At 40.4% G+C, this 26496-nt stretch overlaps 2 protein-coding genes across 2 annotated transcripts in view; both read left to right on the forward strand.

Moving 5' to 3' along the window:
- The window catches only part of LOC107194276 (neuropeptide FF receptor 2-like), a 42352-nt gene that overhangs the window by 12748 nt on the left and 3108 nt on the right, over positions 1–26496 (forward strand). Inside the window, exon 2 of the mRNA XM_015583874.1 lies at positions 15735–15834. Coding sequence (XP_015439360.1) covers positions 15735–15834 — 100 coding nt within the window. The remainder of the gene's footprint in view (positions 1–15734; positions 15835–26496) is intronic.
- On the forward strand, positions 21852–24127 carry LOC107194277. The gene is made up of 2 exons (XM_015583875.1): positions 21852–21901; positions 23755–24127. Exons 1-2 carry the CDS (start codon positions 21890–21892, stop codon positions 23995–23997), a joined length of 255 nt encoding a protein of 84 aa, XP_015439361.1. The 5' UTR covers positions 21852–21889; the 3' UTR covers positions 23998–24127.

Consider the following 26496-nt stretch of genomic DNA (forward strand, 5'->3'; position numbering starts at 1 on the left):
AATAAGTTTTGTTTTCGAAAATACGTACAATTGTAATTGGAAGTAACAATACTTTTGCTTAAGAGTTTAAGTGTAATCCTTTGTTGTTATAAGAGTGAACATTTTTTTGGGTAAAATTGTTAAATTTTAGGGCGAAGAATGTTGTTTTACTGGGTTTCTGACACTGTTTATTTGAAAACAATTTGTTCGACGTATAATTTTTTCCTGATGAAAGAGTGAGACAGAGTTGATAATGGGGTGCTGGATTGCCTGGAGAATGTCAAGGATAATATTACTTCGACGTGAAACTAACGACATGCAAATTAGTTTCCATATGCCATCATCCATATGAAATGCATTTGTTCAGTTCGCATGTTCCAATGTAAATTACAAGCTCGGCACCTGTTAGGTATGAGTGAGTCTCGATGGGCTTCAGTAGGTCATCATCATTGAGATATAATCATCGTGTCTCATTAATTCACTGTTAGACAAAATTTCTATAAATTAATCACGGATTACTGTTCGTTGATGCAGACCATAATATTACATACGAAAGTAATTGGTTGACAGCGTTTCGAGCAGGAAAAAATATCTTGATTAATTTATTAGTTGTAAACAAACAGTTTTTTGGTATTCTATTATGCATTTCTTTAGGGTAATCAAAACTTAAATGTTTTTTCATGTAATTTAATGATGTTAGTCACCGGTGACTACTGTGGCAGTTAACCTACCAACAGGTTAACAGGGAATGATAGGTAGTGATAACCGTTGGTGTTGTTCTACATTATACTGCTACTACTTACTTTTTCGCAACGGTATTCAAATAATCCAGCTTTGCAATGTACGTGGCAGTCAACGTGTTAAAGAACGAAAAATATTATTTCAGTAAAAATCCTTACTTCTACCCTCACCTTCTTCCAAAAAATAAGTATTAAATTTATTAAAACATAGTACACCCAAATCCCGCGGTTAGAACTGCAGAAGAAGGGGAGCGACGCAAATTAAGACACGGAACGGCGAATCTCATTTTCGTAATGAGAACAGGAGGGTCAAAAAAAAAGGAAAGTAACACCAGGACGGCAACTGCGACGGTTTCGCCTTCACAGATGACTTCCGTCCCGAACCGCAATGTAATTTCCCGTCGAAGCTTCCCCATCGGTCTTCGTGGTTGCGTTCAAGGTCGACCGGCGCGGCGGTGCCGTAGTTTCGTAGCTTGGCTCGATTCGAACGTTCCCCGCGTGTCCTGTTTGTTTGCATCGCTGGTTAACCCTTTTGTACCCAAATAATCACGTAAAACAAATAATGTTTTACTTTTACAACTATACCATGTCTGAAAACACGGTGAAAAATAATATCTGTCCAGAAAAGAATAGATTATATTCCCTAGAAAAAATGTGGTTCGGATTTATTTCAACCACAATACATAATATTTCTTCTTGAATGAATAGACACTTTGCAAACAATTATTTAATCTCATGAACTGTTTAAAGGTCAGGATGACGATCTTAGATACTGCTTCTCACTATGGATTATTCGAATAAAACTGTGTCCATCTCTGTCCGAAGTTGACCCGAGTATGTCGCACTCATCGAGACATTACTGTATATCCCATTTTCAAAACTATGTTTATCCTATTTTGTTCTTCATATTCGACTGGATTATAACGCGTATTGTATTACTAAGTTCATTGTTGAAAAAACAATCCATCACGGAAGGATTAAGTGGACAATCATACGACTTTCGCTGCGGGTCGAGTGTCTGTCCGGTCTACGAAATTCCCGGCGCTGCGCCGACACCGCGCGAAACGCCATTATTGTTACGGAACTCGACGCCGATGCTCTACGCGCCTGTTGGTCAAGGACGCGTATAAATCCGCTCGAACTGGCGGACTGGATTGCGGCAGTAAACTAAATTTTCGGACTCATTGAAGACAGATGCATCAGTTCCGCGTTGTTTCCCGCGTTCTGGTTAAATGGATCTCCGTAGTCTGCGTTTCAATTTTCATACGAAGATCCTCGTGTCTTCGTTGGACCGTTGACTGAATTTAGAATGTAGTCACTTGTTTTAACACCCCAATATGCGACCTGTTTCTGTTGTAGAATTCATGGGTTTTATATAATTTTTGTAATGTTTTGTTGTATAGATTACGAGTCATAAATGTTTGCCACATAGGTATGTTTGTTTCTCTTTCGACCTCTGATAATTTGTGCTCCATTTATTTTTCACAGTTTATGAATCAATGTTAATAAACAAATGTGGGAATGTCCATAATATGGAGACGTGAACGTGATCGATGCAAATTACTTTATAAGTCATTGTTTTATTCACTCGACCTTCATGCCTGGTCATGTCACTTTCTTACTTCCGGAACTCCTTTGACAAACTACCGCAATTGTTAGAACTAATCATAACTATCACAAGTCATTGCACATTAAAACAAGAAAGTAAGTAATTGTTGTTTACTACCGGTAGCTCAACCAGCGTGTATAGGAGCATACTATCAGTTTTAAACGCCAAGTCTAGTGCAATTTGCATTCATAACATAGGTTCATAAGTTCGTTCTATCCGCTAAAACGTTTCAAATGACTCAATTTCCCTTTCCAAATCGAAGAATCACGTAACGATCGAGACAACCTCCTTCAAGATGGACTAATTTCCATCCCTCCAGTCCATTGACAAGCTATTAACGAGTCGATCCTGGAAATGTTTTTCTAGCCATTATTCCAAGCTAACAACAAGTCGTAACAGAAACGACCCGAACGTTATTAAAAAAGCTGGCCTCTGGGCCACTTACCCCGACGCGATTGTCCCTTCTATAATCAGCCCGCTTTCAGGTAATCCGTTAAAGGTAAAGAGCACACCTTCGATCGATCCATTTTCAAGCCAGTTTGCCGTTACGAGGGGTAGAGTTATCGTTACATAACGTCGCGATTAGGTTACAGCCGGCCAACGACCCCCGGGACTACGGAACCGCCCGTGCTACCTTGCCGTGATCCTCCTTTGAAACGTTAGCCCTGTTATCAGTCGCGTGTTTCTGTCTTGTATCGTACCCGGCCAAGGAGAGAGAGAAAGAAAGAGAGAGAGAGAGAGAGAGAGAGAGAGAGAGAGAGAGACCTCTCTACGGCCGATATCGAAAGATCGATGGCATTTCCGTTTTGTGCATCCCTTGGGACCACATAGCTCTTTCTCGACCGCTACCACTACTACCACTACCATCGCCTACGGCCGCCCCACGGCTGCCGACGTGTATCCGAAGGCACACGGAGTGCCTCGAAGAGGGTAGAGGCCAATGGGACACACACCACACCTGTACAGCACCGGTATTCGGGTCATGCATCTCGGCCACTTAGACTAGGTCACTACTTCCCTCGTTCGTCCCGACTCATCCCCCCTCGAAATCTCTCTCTCTATCTTGCTTTCCCCTTCCTCTTGCACCCCCATCCCTGTTTTCCTCTTTCCTTCCTTGTCCTTGATAATATTTTATTCTTCCACAACCCCCATTTTCTCCTTCTTTGTGGCCCCTTTCAATAAGGGAACAAAGGAACGATCGTGAAGACACGCGATTGTCATTGATCCTTCGCCAGCGCCTTAACTTGGGTTGACAGTTGAAGAAAAGGGGATAAATTGTCCTACGGGGCGAAGGGATTAGGGGAACGAGGTTAAACTAGTTTCGGGTGGGGATGATCGAGGGACGACTTGTTTATGGCTGTTGGTGGTTTCGGTTAAGTGTTGGGTCGTGGGTTAGTGTCCGGTGAAGAGGAATGGGTAAATTGCTAGGGTAATGGAGTATACTTGTTCTTGGGGTACGTGATGTTTTTTTCTTTGTAATATATGTTGTTAGTGGAGTACAAGTTTTAATTTTCAAAAAAATCGAATTCATTCGTTTGGTGAACGTGCTGTTGAAAAGGACTTGGCTAACGTGTCTGTTCATCACTGACATTTTCTACTTACTGTGACCAAAAACCACAAGTGTACTACATAATACGGACACCGTCCGTAATTGGATCACTTACCCTACGACGATAAGTTTTGCAACTACAATTTGCGCGAGGAATCACCAGGAGTTCCCGTTGTCCCCACATTCTCCAACAGTGGAAGATGTAGCAAGGGGTGTAAGTCAGAGAAAGGGGTGGAATAGGTTCTCGCAGGAGCGATGCAAACGCTTCCGGTCCATCGACGCACCTGGACGGATCGGTCAGAAAGAGAGAGAAAGAGAGGGGGGGTTGCACCGTGGAGCAGCGGGACCTTGAAGGTGTACTCTCGAAACCGGGGCAGTGTCCCGAAGAGAGATTCCGCGCAGTCGCGGACCGTCGACCGTCTATACCGAGAGGCAGAGCCAGGTTGCCCTAGATCGGGGCTGCTCCGCGGCTAAACAAGGAGTTCACACCCGGCGAATCTAGAACAGAGGACCGACTGGTTCGATTATCAAAGATGACGAACACTTTTTTCGTTTCTCTGGACACCCTTGCTAAAATAAAATAGACTTTCGTGAGCTTTTTTATTCGGGGCTAGGTCGACGGTTTTTAACTTCATAATCATGCTGTGAAGAAGATATTAAAGAATATATACATGCAAGACTGGGACGCTAGGTTGAATATTTTTTTAGGTACATACCCCGGCGTGAAACACCTTTTATGCTCACAGACTGCACATAAGTCATTATAACAATAATACTTATGAATCTGTCATGATTAATATTTAGGAATCTGTAGACAGTCACGTATCGGACGCGAAAAGATAAACGGCGTGCCCGCTCGAGCCCTAAGGAAGCGTCCCTCTGTGTGCCACGTCTATGCGGGACCGCGATACGTCTTCCCGTATTGTCGGAGACTTGTCTATGTCAGCTCCGATAAATATTATCAGCACTTCTTCGCCGCGGAGCTGTGTACGACCGATTTATACGTGTCCCGGGATTTTGATAAAGCGAAGGGGTTGCCGCAGCTTGCCAGCTTTCAGCGTTTAATATTTCCTGGTTCGGAACGAATTTTCTTGACGGAAATGAAAGTCTGTGGTTGGTTTATTATAACATGGTGTACATTCTGCAGGTGTATTTACGATATTTTAACTGTATTTAGTTATATACTGCGTGGAATAATTACCAAACAAATTTTACAGTTTTGTAATATATCCCTTACAATTATAATTTTGTAATGTCTTGTAAAATTTGTCAGCTACCAATCGCAACGCGTAGCCAATGTTACCGCGAGAACTTGGCTGGCAGACTCGTGCTCTGATTGTTCGGGATATTTCGTTAATATTTCGTTAACAAAGCCTCGGATAACATTTTTGCTAAGGAAAAACTTATATCACATCAGTTCACGAGTCTCCCATTTCTGGGTCCTCGAACATTTTTTGTTACACCCTGTATAATACATATACAATATACATACACTATATCGCTAAATGTATCAAGGTCAACACTTTAATCACGCGGTTAATCTTCTTCACGGTCCATCGACAATAAGTTTAAATCCGTTCGTTTCCTCGGAGTCGGTTACCGGGTCGGTCGATAGGCGAGGGCTATTATTGCATCTGACTCTTTAGCGGGAGAATCCGATACGGTAATTAATTGGAATAATAGCGACGAAGCGCGGTGCCCCTCGGCAGTGAAGTCGTCGGTGAAAAGGACCCGTGTGATTCAATCGCCTGTAAATTGGCTCGACGCAGCGACACACGGTTGCCAATTAAAATATTGATATCTTCGCGGGCCGTCTTTTAATTGGAAATCGTGACGCTGCTTAACGTATCCACTCCAGGTTTGTAATTTACGAAAAAAATTCAAACTTTTCGAAATATATATTGATAATAGTGAAAATTTTATTAAACATCACAGTGGGTACAGAAATAGAAACAAACCTTAGATTACATGACAGAAATTATTAGAATTTTTATTCATTTTCAGTATTACATCGCTATTAACATACAGTGATTAAGATACAGTGATTCAGTAATTCTAAAACAAATTAAAATTTAATGTTTTAATACAATTGTACCCTTAGAAAATGTATGTGATTACAAGTATATTTAAAGGACGATACAGTTAATGGCTTTAGACTCTTCACAATTTACTCAACCGTAATAGATTGACCATTCACTCGAGTATACGGGAAATAAAATCTAATTAACTTGTAATGGACTTGTTAAATTAATTTTGGTCCGGAACACTGTGAAACATGGAGAGGAAACGGGCGAGCAGGTAGGGGCGAAACCAGGGTACTCGTGTATTCGCTGGAAGGTCCATGTTATTAAAAACGAACCATAAATTTTTCACATATAACTAATGAGTATTTGTTACACGAGATTATTACAATCATGATTAAATAATGAGTATTTATTATACAGTAAATGAGTATTTACTATACCTATAATGTATTACAAATATATATATAAACAATTATTTCTCAAATTTGTGTGCTCTATTTGAACGAACTTGATTTCGTAATAAATAATTTTACTAAGGTCTGATTATATTAAGATAGAAAGCAATGTACAGAGCTTTCAGTGCCGTAAATTTAGTATTCAGAAAGCTCCGACAGTAACAGATTCAAACTTGAAGAGGCGGCGAGGCAGTTATTTAATCGCGTTCACAAAAGTCGAATAGAACGATCGTGAAATCCAAGAAGTACAAACAGCCCTAATGGTTTGTCTGAGAAGTTATCCGCAATAAAGTTATTCAAACTTTCCATGCAGCGTTAAGTTAATCGGGGAAACAAAAAGTTTTGCTTCCGTTGCCACTGTTCCGCGGAGTTATGAAACTTGCAGTCGGTTAGAAGAATCACTATTAAACCATCGCGAATACAAAAGGTATAGTTTAATCCTTTATCTACTCACGTTCGTCGCAAAACGAGATTCTAAAGTAAAGAAGGAAAACAATTTCTACGGAAAAGCATTCTAATACCTCATAAAATTAAGAATCGTTACTAAAGGAAATTCGCACAAAAGAAGCAAGTATTACACAAAATGAAATACAATTTTTTCGAGCATTTCTATTTTAAAAATCAATTTATATAATTATTATATTTATGTCAACAATGTAAATATACTTCAACTGATACTGCTGAATCCTCACAACAAAAAATGTTCTCCAGGTATCTTCATAGTAGTATATTTTTATTTAAGGTGAACAGTCATCCTTCGTGTCTTCACTGTTGCTCGACACGTTCGTTACGATTCGAGTACACTAAGGGACGAAATTGCGTCTCTTTGTTGAGATCCTTAACAAATGAACGCCGGTATTGACGATAAATCGAACACACGCCCGAAGAACGCTCAAGATGGCCTTCGGAGCGGTGATGTATGAATGACATCTAAAGCTTGGCCATCGAATGTGCTGATAAAGCTACTTCTAGAACGTCATAATGGAATTCGCCAGGTGCATATAAATCCGAGGGCTTTGCAGACAGCATTTCTGATACTGTTATACTCTGGTACGAAATTTTATCGAATGCTTCATCTCTATCTAATTCGTCGCGTTCACAGTATTCGAATATCAGAGGATCCTTGTAATTTATCACGGCTACTAATCCCTACAGCTTTTATCCCGCGATACTTCATGGGATTTTCGTCAGAACCGATTGGAAGCCGAGTCGCGGCTACGCAGCCGGCTCGCCGATGCCGTTAATACGTTTACAGTCACTTCGTTTACAGTCACTCTCGTGATTACGACGTCGTCTGTTTACACACTGCTTTCGTCTCAGATTTTCAATGTCGAGGGAGGGTAATTCCTTCAATCCCGTGGCAGAACCTTCCACGACGTCGATTCTCTGTGAATATTGCGCTGGGCGAAATACGCGGGCTCCACTCCGTGGAGAATGCAAACAGATACTGTCAACAGGACTTATTCGTTCCTCTCGCCGTGCATTGGTAGTTAGAGAAAATGATCGAGACGATCGAACAGTCCGTATTGATTTCGCAGGGGTAAAGAACGGTATTGAGAAAACGATTCGTATGCTGGAAATTGCAGTTACACGACGACAGTTTAGAAAATTTTAATGATAACAGTGAATCATATTCTCCAAACATTTTAATGATCTGTGAAAATTAGGAAATAGTTCTTTAGTGACTAAAATTAATACTTCACTGTGCAAAAAGTCAGAGATTTTTCTGCTGCCCTTTTTTGCTGAATTTTATACATATTATGGCCAACCAATTCTGTTACTCTGTCAACATATTTAATCACTCCAATTTATACATTTGTACACTCTGAAAAGTTTATCATGTTTATCGATCCGACAGAAACAGATGTACGTTTATCACCAGTAGTTCTATTGTAACCAACAGAAAGCAATTCCTTCTCTTGTCTCTACGAATTACTTTATAAAATGTCATCCTGCATAAATATCCGCAGTCAATTTATACCATAGAAGCGTAAGTCTAAGAAAACACAATAATGGTTTCCCATTTATGTAACTACTGAAACTTCTATAAATGCTCGTGCGTAGAGCAACTCATATCTACTATGCAAGACTTTCAATCAGCCTGGAAAACGATCGAGGAATTAACAGTTGTTAAACTCTACCAGTGTTCTTCGCGCACGGTTCCGATCGAATCGTACAAATTGTATCGCCACTGTCGACATTCAATTTGGACACCGATTCGTAGTCGATTTTCACCGGGGGAGCGAGCGGGTGAACAGGACGGGACGTCGATTATCTCATAAGTCGGTCGGCCGATAGCCAAAGTCCGTGCTGGCGCACGTGCATCGCAGGAAACGTACGGCACTGATACACGCTGCACTTTCGAGCTGGCCCGATAATATCGTGCGCATAGAAACAGCCTTACATGCACCGCGGACCACTGCCCCTCCCCCTTCCCTTCGCCACAACCCGTCGACACGAAAACTCGTGGCCGTCACGCGACGTTGCGCACCGATTTGCCTCTATTTTCCTTCCCCTTTATGTCCCTGCGTCTTTCGCAACCCTTTGGCCAATAAAACGGTATCTACATATACAGGGTGGACCACCAGAAGCGGAACACCTAAATATCTCCTTGGGTATAAAATTATGAAAGTGTGTTTCAGTACAGAGTTAAACCGTTCGATGGACGCAATGCGCTGACAGGATATGTTCATCATTGTTTTCGAAGCCATTTTTTAGAGATAGGGTCGACGTAGCGTTAACTTTATTTAATTTTCATGTGGCCAATTTTAAAGTGTCCATATTTTTGAAGATATGTATGTTCAGAATGGGAAAAAATAGGGCTATATCCTCATTTTTCAAACTTTTAAATACTTCGTCGGTATAAAAACAGAGCATTTGTTTCAAAAAACTGCAAAATAAATGCATGAAAAATACTTTCTTTTTTTGCCCGTGTTACACGGGACTTACCTTACCTGAACGTTAAAAATGCGCTGTTAAATCTGGACTTTTCTTCCCCCATCGCCCAGCATTATTCCAATCGTTCCGTGGATCGAGGTCGACTGTTCAATGACGTAGAAGTAGTCGTGGACAGACAAGTTCGTTACTAATGAAATTAAACTCCCAGCCAAGTCGGCTTACTAATTAAGTCACGCCAGCAAACAGACAGGATCTCTTCCGAATTCGCAACCGAAGAAAGGAACGAGTTCCAAAGGGAGGACACACGTACGTGTTGGGGTTGGAGGGGGACGAATCCGTCGACGGGTCGTCAATCGCGTAGTCGGAATGACGATTGGAAATACACTTTCAGTCCGACCGTAGCGGCGACTTGATCCCCGGGCAATTGAAGTGTCCCTACAGAGGACAGGAAAATGAACGGGCAGTCGTCGATTCTCGCCGTTAAATTGAAATTCAAACTAGCCGCGCTTGAACCCTTAAGGAGTCCCCGCGGAGTGGTCGTCGATCTCGCCCGAGAAGAGGACTGGCCTCGTCGGAGCCATTTCCATTCCCCTCTTCGTTTAAACTCCTCGATTTTCGGTCCATTTTCTTATTTCCGCTTACCGTACGTCATTTTATTAATGTTTTTTAAACGGTGAAATTATTTTGCAAACAAGTTGATTAATTCTCTGATCTGTAACTTCAAAATGATATAATAAATTGCCTTCTATTTATTTCCCGCTGGTAGGAGAAATTAAATAAGTCAGTGTCATTGAAGAATTAATTTTCACTTGATCCAATAATTTACTAATAAAATGACTATTATCTTTATTAATCGAATGAATTAGGAAAAGTATTATGTTTGTAAATCATTTTCACTTATTGATTGAATGAATTGGTAAAGTAACTCAAATATTAGAGGCCATTAGTTTTGTATTAGACCAGTTGATTAAACACAGCCTGCGACATAATTTGAACAGTCGAATAGCATTTCATTCAGTGGTTCCCGTGCATTTAAAAGAAAAGTTAATGATTTAAATTAAATTTTTATTACAAGGGATACTCTGTAACGTAATGTAATGCACTAATGGATGTCATTATTAGCGTGAACAATATGCACATAATATAATAGGCAATTAGTTTGTTAAATCTGTTTAGCATTTCCATCTGAACACTTTGTTCAATCGATTCCACGTGAGCGAAATAATGAATATATATTATAATGAATTGAAAGTCGTTGCATAGTTAACGGAAAATTATCGACACCACATTTCCGGTCGACACATTGCTTATATCGTATGAATATCTAACGTCAGATCAATATCACAGGCCTTATTGTATCAGTCAATTTAGATTAATAAAATTTAAGTATTAAAGTAAATACTTGTATTACAGTATCTCCGAAACGCACTGCATATCTGTATATTTCGCTACGATTCTTGTCGTTCACTTTTCCTCAAACATGTCTCATTTTCAATATCACTTTTACTCCGTACAGTTGAGTTTCATTACACAATCACACGTCGAACATTATCTTTAATTGCACCGTACGTTTACTAATATCTAATCCTAAGGAATGGCGGTTATTACTTAATATATCTGGAAAAATGTCAACTTACCCACTGTCTAAATACGATAGCTTAATTAATGATATTAGGCTGACATTAAATACGGACTCTTTGTACGATTGGTTCTTGTGCTGAATGAAGAATGCAATTATTATATGTTATAAAAATATATTGAAAATACTGATTTGGAATTTTCTTAGAATTTAAAATTATAAATTATATTATGAATTAAATTGTAATATCACTTAAAGTTTCAACTTGTAATCCGTCATTTTGACGGTCTTAGTACACGACGGTTTAACCGACAATGAGTCAAAATTATAGACAATTTATAGACAATAATACACTGGTACATTCTCCATCTTACCCATTTCTCGTTACCAGTAATCCGGATATCCGTACAGATCCCCTATAATTTTCGTATTAAGTAACACCTTTCGTAACACCACGTAACGGTCGAAAGTAACATCAAGGTTGGTGTCGGCCGTAGTGGCCATCGTTGACACGTACCATCCACAGTTCCCCCTGTAATCAGGACCGAGAAGTGGTCCACAACTTTCCGAAGCCGGGCCAATTAAGTTTTCCTGAAAGCCTGGCCTGGTCGTTAAGTACGACGACGATTTGTTTTAATTACCAGGTAACAGGCTCGCAATTAAAGTTACTCGGTATTATGAGTGTGAGCAGTTTCGTTCGACCTCATGAACGTGTTTCTTAATTTCATCGTTCCTCTTTTTCTCCGTTTTTCCTGTGGGCTAACCTGTTCCACGGGGACGGTCCGCCAACTTATTAGGCGGCCTAAGAGTTTTAATTGAGCCGTTCATTTGTAAAAGTGATTAACTACACAAAAATAAAAATATAAAAAATATAAAAAACATTCAAAGTCAAGATGACTAATTATACGTTAAAAGGTTAAAATTTTCGAAAAATGATAACATCGAGAACCCCACGAAAGTGAGAAACGAATTATCTGTTTCAGCCAATTTTTCTCCCTCTGACACTTTTCGTTCCAGTACGCCCGTTCTTTATTCGCTCGGGTTGTAACAGTGCGTACGTTATAGGACCGGCTGTCCACCGGACCGTAGACAGTGAAAGTAATAGGGGAGACGTGGAATTGTGTACGTGAACGCGTACGAAACATGCCACGGGAACGGTGATCGGAAAATTTTGACATTTAGAGGCGAACGTGACTTTGCCCTTTCGCTCGCGGCTCGTTAGCGCACAGCTTGCGCCGTTATTCTTCCTTCCATCTCGTCTTTTTTTTCCGATGAGTCGATAGGACAACGAGTTTCATGGGGATCGCTCGTTACACGCCGCGATATCCCATAGAATGGTGTTTGGGGCTGTTGTTTCGGTAGTTTAAGTCGAGTTATAAGTAGTAGACTGTATCCAAATGTTTAACTTTGAACATTTTCTGTGTTCAAACAGTAATAGTTATTCCGTTTAGTTTATTATCATTTTATTCGGCAGAGTTTATTGAATTATTTCACGCAACAATTAACCGACTAACTATTCCTCGTTGAATACAGAATATGTGCAAAGATGAAAATTTGCATTTTCCTTCAAAATCAAATTTCTCGAAAACTGAGGGTGTTGGCGGAAAACCGTTTGCAGATTCGTCTTCAGGTCACAAAAATCTGTAGGGACGGTTATTAACTGTTAGAAGTCAGAACAGTATTATTTTTTCGGCCACAGAGATTGCTTAGTGTTCCCCAAAATTGGGGAAGGGGCGCCGTTTAACATTAACCGTCGATAGTATTTCACGTTAATCGACGGGGGAATGCGAAAAAGGCTGTCACACCTTTCTTTCGGCCGTTACGCGTAAACAAATTATCCACTCCGTAAATTATTACCCTCGCAGAATCCACTCTGTAATTTACGAGAATCCCCTTTTCGTCCCCCGCCACGAATTTATTCTTAGCCACTCGTGAAACCACTGTAATAACCTCTCGCTTGCGTTTCAACAAATTTTATTCCCTGGGAACGCGACTGCGCGAAGGCGTAATTTGATCGAATTGGACGTCCGCGAGAAGGAAAACAATGCATTCAATCGGGACGCGAAAAAATTTTTATTAGCGACATTTTCTTATTACGTTGATGAAGAAAACAGCGGAAAAATTCACCGACACGGATAAAGGTTTATTGTCGAGTCTGTTAATCATGTGAGTGTGGATAGTACCTACTCCAAGAGTGAAAATTAAATAATGTTTTTAAAATTATATACAACAAAAGGTCAAAGTATCTAAACAACTTTTTCTTGTAACAATCGTCATTACTGGTCTGTAGATTGTATACATTTATCGTAAATGTGAATGTATAAAACCCAATATAACAAACATTTTTGTAAATATTAGTCTAAATTTTAGCTAAGAAACTTTTCTTGTAATAAATCATTATAGTAAATCATCTACGAAAGAATGAAATAATCTAAGAACAAAGACGGAAGATACATATGACTGAACCTAATAATTTCAGTAATTGTGGAACAAGAAATCTGAATTTTGTCATTTTTACGGGTTTAGTAGTGTAGTGTTGAGGACTTTGGGTGCGACTGGAAAATAAGAATTTTATTTGGCGACGAAATACAGACCAGTCGTACCTTTTCTCAATGGTAATGGACGCATCGTAAGCCCGCACGCGACTGAAAGACGATCCTGATATATGGGCCGGTTTCTCTGAATACTGGACCTTCGTGCGACGTCCTGCGTGGTTTACGTGAGAGACCCAAGTCACAGGGTCAGTAAGTGTCGTACAATTTGGAAACCGTCCTCGATAAGGATTCGTCCTTCTTATCGTCCACCACTAAACTCATCCTTCTAACGTTTCGTTGGAGGAACATTTTCTCAGATCTTTTGTAACTTTTTTTACGATACGACATCAAAGAAATTAGTTAATTTATAAATTTTGAAAATTTTCAAAAGTTTGCCATATTTTTCGATCGATCGAAAAAGATATGCGTTTATCATTGGTAGTTCTAGTGTTAAATGGGACACCCTGTATATTCGTCCATTCGCACCACGTTGTCCTATCTGCCCGATAAAACGACCGTAACGCCAGTTTTCGGTTCCATACGTCGACAAACGACCGAATGCGAGCGCACACACCTTCGTTTCGAATTATTATTCCGCAAACGTGGATTTTCAAGTACGCAATGCGTCTTATCGGTGTCTGGGAGTTACGTATTCGGTGGAATAAATAATTATTCGCGCAACGGTTGATCTACGGTCCGCACGGGAAGTTCCTTTCTAGGTGGCCTCGCGTTCACCCCTTCACTTCGCACAATATCTACTTTCGGTGGTACGATCCTGCGAGGCGGCACAATCGGTTACCAATCGCTGATTACGATAAACATTCGGAATTTATTTATCGTGCTTGTAATAAAAATTTGTGTACAAATCGCCAATCGTAGGTTAAAATATTCCATTAACAACTCCCCTTGCAGTTTTGTTCTTTTCTCAACAATGTCTACAACATAGATAGGGACTTTACTGTTTAAAATAGTCGGTTGGCATAAACATCCACAGTTTCGTAATTATTGTTACTACTGACAGAACAAAGTAATACGCAAAATTATAATGCTACCCCTTCTGTTCCTGTATACGTATAACGTTTCTGTTGTACACCATATTGCAGATATTTGAAAATGATTGTTATTATCCAGTTAACGTAATAAGTAACACAATGTTCACCATTTTGCAGTCTCCACAGCTGAATGCCCTCCGAGGTATAATATTACCTCGAAAATCTGCGATCGGCTATATCGGTGACTCACTAATGGACAAGCGTGACTTTCTAACGCAATGTGTTCGAAGGATAGTAAATGAACGGCGAAACACGCGGATTAACTATGCGTTGCATAGAAACACGTTATGTGAAATGACAGTAACCCCCGTGTAGATAGTGTAATGATGTTAAAAAGTAATCATATTACACAACTAAGTTGAGCACGTGTCTCCGCGTACTTGTCTACTTATTGCTGCTCGAAGGACTATGTCGCTAATGTTCAAGATCAGTGTTAGTTGCAGATGTTTATGCATTTCCAGGATTAATTTAATATACAGAACGTAAAAAAAATTGGGATCAATTTCTGTTATTTTATTTTGAACGGAATGGACCATGGAATAGAGGAAGTATTGATGTTTTTTAATTTATTGTACTTTTCTTTAAAGAAGTAAAAAGATTGTGAAGTTGCGTAAATATTATATCTATAATCTAGAGATCAAATTCAATTATATTCCTACACGATAAAGGTGTTTCTGTGAATGTTTCTGAATAACGATGATCCCTTGTTTCAGAACAATAATGAAACCGGAAGACACTGAACAGAAGTTTTAATTCGTATATTGTAGAGCTACTATACCGCGGGTATTTGTTATTCATAACTTTGTACAAGTACTTTAACTACTTTTCCTATTTACATGCTTCGAGCTAACTTCTCAGACAATCGATACCGTTTAATATACATATGTATATGCATAATGAAATCTGCTCCATTCAAACCGAAAATTTCAGTTTGCTTAATGTACAATAAAACTGATATTAATTCTATCTATTAAACAATAGACTGATTGCAATTCTTCAATTTTATGAAACCTGGTATATTTTGCATGCCAAATAAATTCTATTAATAATCAATACTTTTAACAAAAATCAGCAAATGTCCCCAATCTATAGACCAATAATATTCGTCCATAATTCGATTATAACCAACAATCACTTTCAATTACATCAAAAGTAACAAAAAGTAACAAGTGTCTCCAATGTATAGACCCAGAATGTACGTCTATAAAACTTTTTCGAACATAAGGGTACATTTGCGAGAAAACCAATACAGTTTTTATTTCTCTTAAAAAAAACCACACGGCATCAAACGTTAAACCGTGGACTTGTGTTTCAGCATGGTTCCTGGGATGGTTCATGTGCAAAGCCGTCGCTTATATACAGGGCGTTTCCGTGGCGGCCTCTGTCTACAGCCTTGTAGCGGTTTCATTGGACAGGTATGTGCCTCAATATGTGTGTGTAGTGTGTACGTGTGCATTGAACTTTTCAAAGAACCATTATACCGGTCTGGTTTAGGTGCCGGCAATCACTCGAGATACGAATTCGTGCTCATTATTGGGAACACGAACGATCACTATAGCCGCCTTTAACAATTTCGCAATCTGTCCATCCTGATTAAATCAACGCGATTCTGAAGTCAAATTTTCATCTGAAAGTTTCGTACCATCCCACGTTACGCAGTTAGTATCAGGTGTACCGATAAGTAACTCATAATTCTTTTTTAATTACGAGGCGATGATATTTTGATATGAAACTATTTCTTTAAGTTGAGAAAAATGGTGTCGAATTTTCGAAAATTATAATGAACATAAATAGAACAGTATGGATCCTTGACCTTAATGAAAATGTATATTAATTCTGTCAAGAGATAGTGCGTTATTCATTGATACACCTAATATTAATGTCGTTGACCTATTATGTAGAGTTATGAAAGAGTTACCTAGTAGTTTGTATTTCATAACCGCCTAACGTAATTAATTTTCATTTTTAAATGCATGTTACTCCAAGACTCCTTACAATTTAATGTTCAATTATTGTGTTACACGGTTTCGATTATACTTAGTATTTTTATACGGTATTAAAAAAAATTACGAATAAGGAAACGTTGCGCGGATCGTCGTACATTCGTAGTTCACGAACCAGTCATTCTGACTGCTGTTTCAGTAATACTTCTAGCATTAATAGACCGCGAAGATAGTTCAAGTAAACCCGTTTATCGGGGGGGGATGACTAAGCGCGATCCTTTGACGACTCGTGGAAAACGAAGAAAATGGACAAACGTGCCCATTGCGTGGATTGCGAAATCACGGTGTCGCTTGCGACACATCATTAACGTTGTATATTCTTCACCCGCGGTCACGTATATTTTCTCATCTGCATACCGATCTGCTCCGTGCTGTAACAATTACTAGGGGTTACACGCCTGTTTCTACGTTATTATGACATTCTAAGCGGCTTTCAATGGATACCTGCATTAGCATCATAATAAGAGCAAGGTGAACACTGCATCATCGAATCGATGAACCAGTCACTTAACAAGAATTGGATCTTCGATACGGGTGATGTCGGGAAAATTATGCACCGGATGAAGTACCAATGATTTCGCTGTGGATTCTATTGATTTATGGTAAATACCATTAAATGAAATGCAAAGAAATATGAGATCATACTACGAATAGCGTTGTTCCTCGTGTTACTGTAATTGAAAGAAGAAACAGTCTTTTTTTAAGGAACAATTTAAAAATGATTTAGGAATTTAGTTTAGTCATCGAAATTGTTACTGTACCAATGGCTAAAAGTAATTTTAAACATTAATTTTTTCACAATGAAGCCACTATTGAAGCCACCTGTCAAGGTAATAAAAGTCTAGTTTCGATTTCCGTTCTCATAAATTAATCCAAGGAAAAGTCGATTACCATCAATATTAACAATCTATTGATGGCAAAATGGAGAAATGTTGCAACAGCATTAATACCTTCTAATTTTATATCCCGTTTCGGAATTTCCATTAAAATGAATTTAAATTGAACATGCAGTAATATAAATTAAGAAATTGAGGTGTGAAAGCGTTACGGATCGAAACATAAATTTAATGACTATGATGCAAATGTGGCCTATAGTGACTCATCGTCTTTGTTCTGGGTTTTGATATTTCACTTTTGGACACGTTCATACACTTTCTGTACAATGAGCTTGTGTACACACAATTTTGTATGAAGGTAACGTTTTAAATATGCAACATAAACATTCTATAATTTCTGGAAAGCGTGGTTAATTTTCGAATGGTAAATTATTGTCCGTAAGTAATATATCTCGTTTTGTTATTATAAACAGAACGTTAAGGCATGTTGAGAAATTAAATGAAGTACTTGCATGTATGTTAATAATTTATAATTAAGTAGCTAATGGAAATGAAGAGACGCGAATACCATAAATACTATTAGGTAATTGCTGGCCAATTTACGAGCCATAACAAAATTGCGTGAACAACTTACGAAGAATATTTTGTACATAGCATCGCATGAAAGACATTGCGTTGCAAGATATCTCGTCCAAAGCATATCGTAAACGAAATCACGTGGCGAGATATCTCGTCCTCCGATGCGAAGGGGTTAATTATCTTGAAGAACCGTATGGCACGTTGCCAGTCGTAAAGGGTACCGTGCGCGAGCACACAACGTCCCCCGGAACGAAATACTTTTTTTTTTTCAGCCACGTTCCTTTGCATCTCGGATAACTTTGGCATCGTTGGCAAATCCTGGCGTCGTTTCACAAACTATGACACACCGCCAACCTCCCCGTACCAGGTTGCTCCAACAAGGTCGCCCATCATCCCTTTGAGAGCCTGAAACGCGCGATGAAACTTTCGGCAAGTGTCCTAGACGAGGAGTTTTAGGCGTCGGGTATACGAAAAGAAGTTTAGTCGCTTTTCCGTTACAGTTCAGACGATATTGTCTCGCTGTGGCGCAATAAAATATGACGTTACACGGTTACCAATCATGACAGACGGCTGAGTTTCACCTTTCTTTTTTTTGTTCGCAAGACTGAACGACCTGGCGTAGATATATGGGACGATGTCGCTTTTCCGAAACGATTGCCCAATATCTACGCAAAATTCAGGAAGAAAACAACTATAGTAACAAACTAAAAAAAACGTCTGCTTCATCACACTCTATCAAAAGACCCAATAGTACAGAATAATAACACAATTAAATTAGCAAATTTACAATCAGTGGAATAAATCAGAATAAGAGGCTCAGCAACGTGTCCTAGTCTGATCCCTCTAAAAGCTATCGAAGCCCACCGTGTATCGCTTACCAGGGCCAGGTTTCTTGCCAGATGATCCGATAGATTATTCGCAGAAGAACGTCAGGTGGCACAAGGGGGGGGGGCGGAATCACTCTGTAGGGGGCCGATAGGACTGGATATCGCCGATAAATGATTTCCTCTCAATTTCACGTTAGACGGGACCTGGCCCTGTGAAATAGTTTTACAGGATCCCTCGGAAGCGATCGATCCCGGTGAAATTGCCTGGCGAGAAGGGATCGCGCCGTTGACTTGGAATTGTCTTACCCTCTGATCAACGCCCCGGTTGGCGATGCATTACTCTCCCTAGCCGCCACTTTCCCGTCCGGGCCACGGTGGATTGCCACCACCGGAAATACATACATCTTTCTTGGTATCCTCCGCGTGGACACCTTCGACAAAAGGTGACCTACCGACCAAGACAAATCCACTAAACCTTCGCGGACTTCCTTGGTTTGCTATAGCACGTTCTTCGAGGACGCGTGTTTGTAGGATTATCGCGGCGATTTCACGGACAAAGTCGATGAAATTGAATTTAGAAGACTCTGCCTTCGCGCAGCTTGTCAGGGCTGCTTCCTTTGGTCAGGAGATTTTGATGTTCGAAGGCTGTATCAGAGGTAACAGAGGTCAATATTAACGTTTCATGGGGTTTTATTTTAACCCTTTCACAGTATCCTTTTTTTGATATCGTGTAAAATACTTGTATTAATGATAAGTAGGCTGCAGATTTTATGCATTTAATGCCTATAGGGATCTGTAAAATACAATAAAGGACAAAACTTTCATCAGATCCAATAAGTTATTTGATTTACTTGGAACCGAATATGATACTTGAGAAAAAAAAGAATGATGTCAATTCTCGTTTGGTCCATGTGATTTAGATCGTGTTCTTAATCTTTGTCGCGTTTCTTGCCGGATTACGCCAGATCTGGAAGCGTTCGCGGTGTCGTAACGGGGATCACAATGGTATATAGTTGAACGACGGGACGCGTAGCAAGTGGCGGCAGGGTATCGTGTGTCGACCACACGGAAGTCCTGAAAACGACTTTCGTTGGGTTGCAGAATGTGGGTTGATGTGTGGCTACGGGCTGCCAATGTGATTATATCACTGGTCGGCGAGGGCTAATGAAAATAAACGGATGATCCTCATCCGATTATTGGTATTAAATTCGGTGCACGTGTCGTTATCGAACACGCCTATGCGATTCCAATAGTAAACTTCTACTTTCAAAGAAGAAATTTAAGAAGATTCTCCGATGAATAATAAATTGAACAAAGTTTACTTAACATTTTGTTTTTAGACATAATTCGAGCCGTAGTGTTTAATGTTCATAAAAACTTCGTTCAATATTGTAAAAGCTATTTCTCCTAACTGTTTACACACCTATCGTATAATTACGACTTTCCTTTAATTCTCGCCAGTCCTTGTATCAAGTGATGTTTTTGCACATAACGTATAGATCAATGTTTTGTTAGGAATTACGTGACCTCACGGATCTAAGTGACCGTGATCAATTGGTTTTTTAAAAATATCCTAGTGATTAAGCAATTCCTCGTAACTATCTCAGGTTTCTTGTACCGGACACTGTGAATGCAAAGAAGTTTTTTTTACTCCAGTTACCTCCAATTCGATTAAACTGTATTACATCGATTACTGTGGGTAGTTACCGTTAGAAATCTACAAATTATTCACTTGTTATAATCCATTGCTATACGTAAAAACTCGATGATAGTAACATTGATACAGTTGTTAAGAAAAAGACTTTTAATAACGTCTTCGCATATTGATTAAGTTACGATAATCATTAGAACCGCCCAACCCGCCGAAATAACGGATTTAAAATTTTTTATTTTCCAATTATTGAAATCATAAAGGTCATGTAATAAAAATTCCAATATCAAATAATATAATCTCCATGAAGAGAAAGTCAGCCGAAACAGGCTCCTCGGTGAACATGTTAAACAAACAAAAAATGATTAATTACACTTCTAAAATTGTTAAAAATAATAGAGTAAAATAACCACAATATAACTGCAAGTAACGAGAATATCACGCTGGCTTCCATCGTGACGGTATAATTAAAATAAAAAGAAAAAAAAACTCGGAACGTTTCAGTCTCAAATTTCCGAGGGGAGTCACCGTTTCGGTCAAACAGGCGCAAGTGTACGGTGAAATCGGATTAATGATCGCGTTTTCACCCCGGGACGGGGGCCGGTTACATCGCGCTTCCGTGGGCATCGAGTTTCGGCGGCACGTAACGCGGTTCGATTTCCATAACTTTTCCCCGGTTGGGTCCGCGATGGAATCCGAGAGTCGGATCGCTTGTACATACGGACCAGAATGGGTGTGTATACTTAGGGGTTAAAACGGTTCCGAAAATAACTGTTTCAAACTGTTATATATCAATCCTGATTGAAATAGTTATGAGAACCGAAATAATGTTCCAACTGTTATGGATATAACGATTCTCGCTCATATTGGTTCCGTATCGATTCCGTAACTGCTATTTTTTAGTTCCAAATCAGTCCTACAACTGTTACTTTTTAACTTTATATCAGTTCTATATCGGTTCTATAAATGTTATTTTTCGGTTTATACAAGTTCCATAATGAAAGACACATCTAGTCGCACCTATCGTCGCTTGTTGTTCATCGAAGAGCAGGGCCACCGCGGAAGGAAGACCTTGGTGGGACGCGTTTTTACGAAATGAGTTTCCATTTAGAGCGCGTGTGCCCGGTCACCCGTTATTTTTCGCTCGCTCACGCTCTGTATTTACCCTAGACACGCTCTGTGTGTCACCCACATACACACAGGCACACATAGATCGTCCAGTCCATGTATCGGCGGGCGGCGAGCGATTGAACTATTTCCACATAAAGTGTCTTAACCCAATTCCCCGGTACCAGAACATTGAGGGGTTGAAAGCGCGCGATTGGCAGCCACGACGACGTTTCACGTCGTTACTGCCTGTTGATTGGCCTGAGAGCACCCCACCACGTGCGCCGATCGGCTGACTCAACCGACCGACGCATAACGTCAGACTGTCAAACGGAGGGCCACGTGATCAAATTTATCGCGATTTTTTAAAATCAACGTTCGTATAAAAGGTCCGCCGGCTGGTACATCCAGCACAAGCTTTCTTACTTTCGAGAAGTAAACCAAGCAACCTACCACAACCAATCAACATGTTCAAGTTGGTAAGAAGGACTTACTTACTTTATTCACTGTATTTTTGTTGGAAAATTTACTTGTTCCACGGAAAACTGACTGGTGAAACGCTGACGGTACGACCTACAGTGCATTTACGGTAGATACGTGATCGTACACTCGACTACGAATACCTGGATACAAGTTTATTAGATTTAATAGCTCGTGACATTAGGTCAGTCGCTGATAAGCCTGTGGCTTTTGCGAGTTCGTTGATCATTGGTTCGATAAGTTCCTGGCACGATTGTTCAGCTTTATAGATATTCGTGATCCGGAGAACGAGGTAGAAACTGATCAACAATAGAGACAGTCATTGTTACTTGAAAGTATATTATGTTACATCTACGGTCCTATTACATTTCTGTACATACACGAATAGTTTTCCCAGCGTGGATATGTTTTGCATACCGCAACAATTATTATTAATTGACCGATCTACTGCATATCTACCCAATCACGATAATACCGCGACATTTAAATTCCATTTCGGAAAATTCTAACCCACCGCCTCTGTAGCATGTAACAGTTTCCATTTCATTTCGCCATACCGATACTAAACTCAGTCCATAATTCAGTATACCGATCCTCCGGTGCAAACAACGATATTTTCATTCCCCCGTGAACAAAATATATCTACGCAATATCATAGCCTCGCAGACTCTTCGATTAGCGGCGCGTTAATCATCGTAAATGCCGTGAACGTCGTAAAAATTCCCTCACCTTCGATAACTTCGCTCGATCGGACAAGGCGTCGATCCCCGCCGCCTGGAAAGAAAAGTAACGCGGTTCTCTTCGCACTGTGACCTTTCCGCCGATCGCGGCTAGAGAGCCGTATGCACGCCCGCCTTACAGACCCTTACGTTCACTTGAATGGACACCGAGTTTCCATCCGGTCACAAAAATCGCGAGCGAGCGAAACCACTGGAGCATGTATATTGTTAGCCAACCATCGGGCCTGGTCGGTCGAGTCAAACGGCAAACGCTTGCCGGACAAAGTGGAATGCAGCTCCAAGCACACACGCTTTTCTCTTTCTATGGTCCCGTTCGCGCTAAACCGGGACCCTGTTTTCCCATTGCATCAACGCCACATGCTTTGCATCCTCGACACGCGATATCCCGGTGCCGTGGCGCACTGATTCCCCCTTCTACCCCCTCGCGCCTTTGAAACGTTCACGTGGTTGTTAATATACCCACCAACGGATGATAGGTTCACCTGTCACTCTATCGCTATACAGATCTCGTTTTTCCATCTATCGAAGGACTCGCGTTTCCCTTTCTCGATACGTTATTTTCCGTCCATAGTCATTGAGTGAGACACGCTGTCATAACATCATTTTCTAGCTTATAATGACTTCTATGGTATTTGCTTTCTTGTAAGGTAATAGAATTGTTGTGAAAAGTACATACGATGGTTTGCAGAAGCTTTTTTGTTGTTTCTATTAATATGTCCATGAGACCAATATCAGTACCAGCTTCATTACCTAACGCCTGTTCCCTCGAACACTCGATTTCCCCTGTATTGCAGTACTTTTTTCCGACATTTTTATTCCATAATACGAGAACATTGGTTGTTGATCCGAATGAAGATTGTATCTACCGAAGCAAAGTGGATAAGACCAGACAGCCATTCGGCCCCTAAAACGTTAATCGTTCGAAGATTAATAGTCCCGTGGGAAAATTTCACGAAGCTTCCGCCCAAAGTACTCGGGACATACGGTATTATAGAACGACGAGACACGACTGTACGCTAGGACGATTTAACCGTGAAGTGGATCAGAGAGCAGGGATACTGTGAAGGTGGTCACGGTTTGGTGCTAAGTTGCAAATGGTGATATTCCCACAGGCCGTTCTCGCCGCCATCCTGGCTGTCGCTGCCGCCGCTCCTGGTGGTCTTACCGGAATCGTAGCCGACCATGGAATCGGCCCGATCACCGCTCCCTTGGTTATCGGCCACTCCGCTCCTTTGGCTGCCGCCCACGTGATTGCCCAGCCCGTCTCCCCCATCGTCCGCACCGCCCCGATCGTCACCAAGTCCGTGCTGACCGCCGCTCCCCTGCCTCTCCTCTCCGTTCATGGCCTGCATTAAACGAACGACGATTCTATTCTTACAACCACCAGCTCACGACGAGACAACCCACCTCCCCCCCGCCCCTAGAAAAAATACCCCCTTATTCCTCATAAATCGTCTTCCCGCCCCCAAGACTCCCCTAAAAACTGAAGAACGAGGGAAGGAACGCAGCTCGAGGAACAAAAACGCAAAGATCACAACAAGAAACTATGCTACTTCCACCTGGATTCTCTCCATCGCGACGATAACGTCCAGGCATTGGATAACACGGAACATTCCGGACACCGGCTCGTTACTTTACCTTCTGTGCATTCGCGACTTTTCGATCATCAATGTGATTCGGACATTCATTCATTTGCACCATCATCCAGGACCCCTCTTTTTTGGTCATATGGAATTTTAATAAAATTTTATTTAAAAAAAAAAATATCTGAGTACTTTTACCGATCTTTATTGTTTTTACACCCTCATCCTGAAATAGTAGTATCTTGTAAACTTAGGTGATAAGTTCAGTGTTACTTAAAGGTCTACGTTTAGGTGTGCATAATTGTCGTCAGTGATCGTTGAAGAATACTAATGTTAACTACTGACATACAGGTTCCAACTGAATCCCTGAATTTTGTGGGAATCACTCATGATTACGAGATTTGGATGAAAAATACTACCAACTAGATCATCGTGACTCTATCGCGACAAGACTTCATCTCGCAGTACTCTTTAATTCAGAAGTGTCTTCCAGAAAAGAATATTTTTATAGTAAGCCCTACAGTATTCCTATCCCCCGAAAAAAATGTATAAATTTGTAATGTTTATGTACAACTCCACTATGTATAATTACATCTTGTATAGCGAATAAGTCATATAATTTCAAAGTTTTCAATAAGAAAACAAAAGTTCCACTTTTTTAGCGAAGAAAATATCACGATCCGCGAACATTCACCCTAAAAACAACCGCGGATCCTCGATGCGACGTAAGAAACAGTGCGCACGTGTAACGACACTCCTGTTATCGCGAGCGCAAACAGACGAATGTCTGCGCCGTTTTGGATGTATGCAGACGGCCGTATAAACGGCGCTACTCGAACGAGACCCTCCCACACCCCGGCATGAATATCCCAGTCCACGAGCAACCGCTGTCTGTTCCGGGTACGAGGCGCTCCCATATCAGGTCTTGTGCCATTCCGTCTATCGTGGATGTGTCCCAGCGAGACTACGACGGTTTCCAGCCGTTGCCAACTGCCTCGAGGATTTTACTGCACGGCATAAAAGACGTCGAGACCGGGTACAAACGGTACGAGTTAGCCGGCAAATGGAAGGAACAAATTCGATTCGACTGCAGTCGCTGCCGCATGCTTTATTTCAAACGCATTCCGGGACGGTACAAAAAAACTGTTCGGCGTGCTAGCGTGTCACCTTTAGGGGATGGGGGTTTGTTGTACGTGGATGAGCCTTGGAGGGCTTATAGTTAGTAGAGGTACACAGAGCCCGGATGAAGCCATTTGTAGCCGTGACTGTAAGACAGTGGAACCGTCCCTGGGTGCAGTGGTAGAACCTTCACGTAGGGTTGCGGGTAGACCAACGGGTGGGTGTACACTGGTGGTACTGGAGCTGGTGCGGATGATACCGTCATTACGGCTACGGCCAGTAAAAGAATCTGTGCACAATTGAGAGTTGTACAGGGTTGATTAAAATTGCTAGGTCAAGTGTCGCTAAAACTGTGGCAACAGAAACAGTATTTCTTAAATAATAGTAAATAACCCTTTACTCAGGGGCAGATGCAGGATTTTTGGAGGGAGTAAGATCACATTCGAAAAAAAAATCAATTTGTAGCACAAGGTGAATAATGACTGCATTATATAATGGTATTTCAATAGGAATATAATTGATTGTAGGCTGTGCGCTTTTTAGTAATTTCAACATTGAATGAACGAATTGATTAGTATGACCCGCAGAATACATTTACTGCAATAATTTCCGATTTCATTGTCTCTAATTCGTCAAGAAAATTAGTAACGAGAATGATTCACAGGCATATTCAACTTCCCTTAAAGTTTGTAAGTCGTATCTTCACGTTAATATTCACGTTAAATGTTAAATAGGTACATTGAATTTTGAAGCAGCTTGTTAAAACTACGTATACTTCTATAAATTCTAGACCTGCATTGTAAATACTTAGGGTAACCAATTTGTATTTTCTTTTCATTGATATTATGCAGTGGGACAAGAAAATCTAAAGTGTACATTTGAAAAAATATAGTATCAGAGATTCAGATCTTTGATTTGCAAGTCAATTCTGTTTTGTACGATTATACATCCTGTGTATGAAACCATACCCTTCTTTTTGTGGGAATCGTTTTCTGCTCAAGACTCGAAGCGAAGCATTTCACCAAAGTTCTTTCTGTATCGAGGTCGTTCGTTCTTTGTAACAGTCCTTAACACGCTGTACCCTACATACTGCACTCGTATATCACAACAAAAATTGCGAAAATACTCAGAAAGTACACTATCATTATATTC

Source organism: Dufourea novaeangliae, unplaced genomic scaffold (assembly GCF_001272555.1).
Source record: "Dufourea novaeangliae isolate 0120121106 unplaced genomic scaffold, ASM127255v1 scaffold28, whole genome shotgun sequence".
NCBI lineage: Eukaryota > Metazoa > Arthropoda > Insecta > Hymenoptera > Halictidae > Dufourea > Dufourea novaeangliae.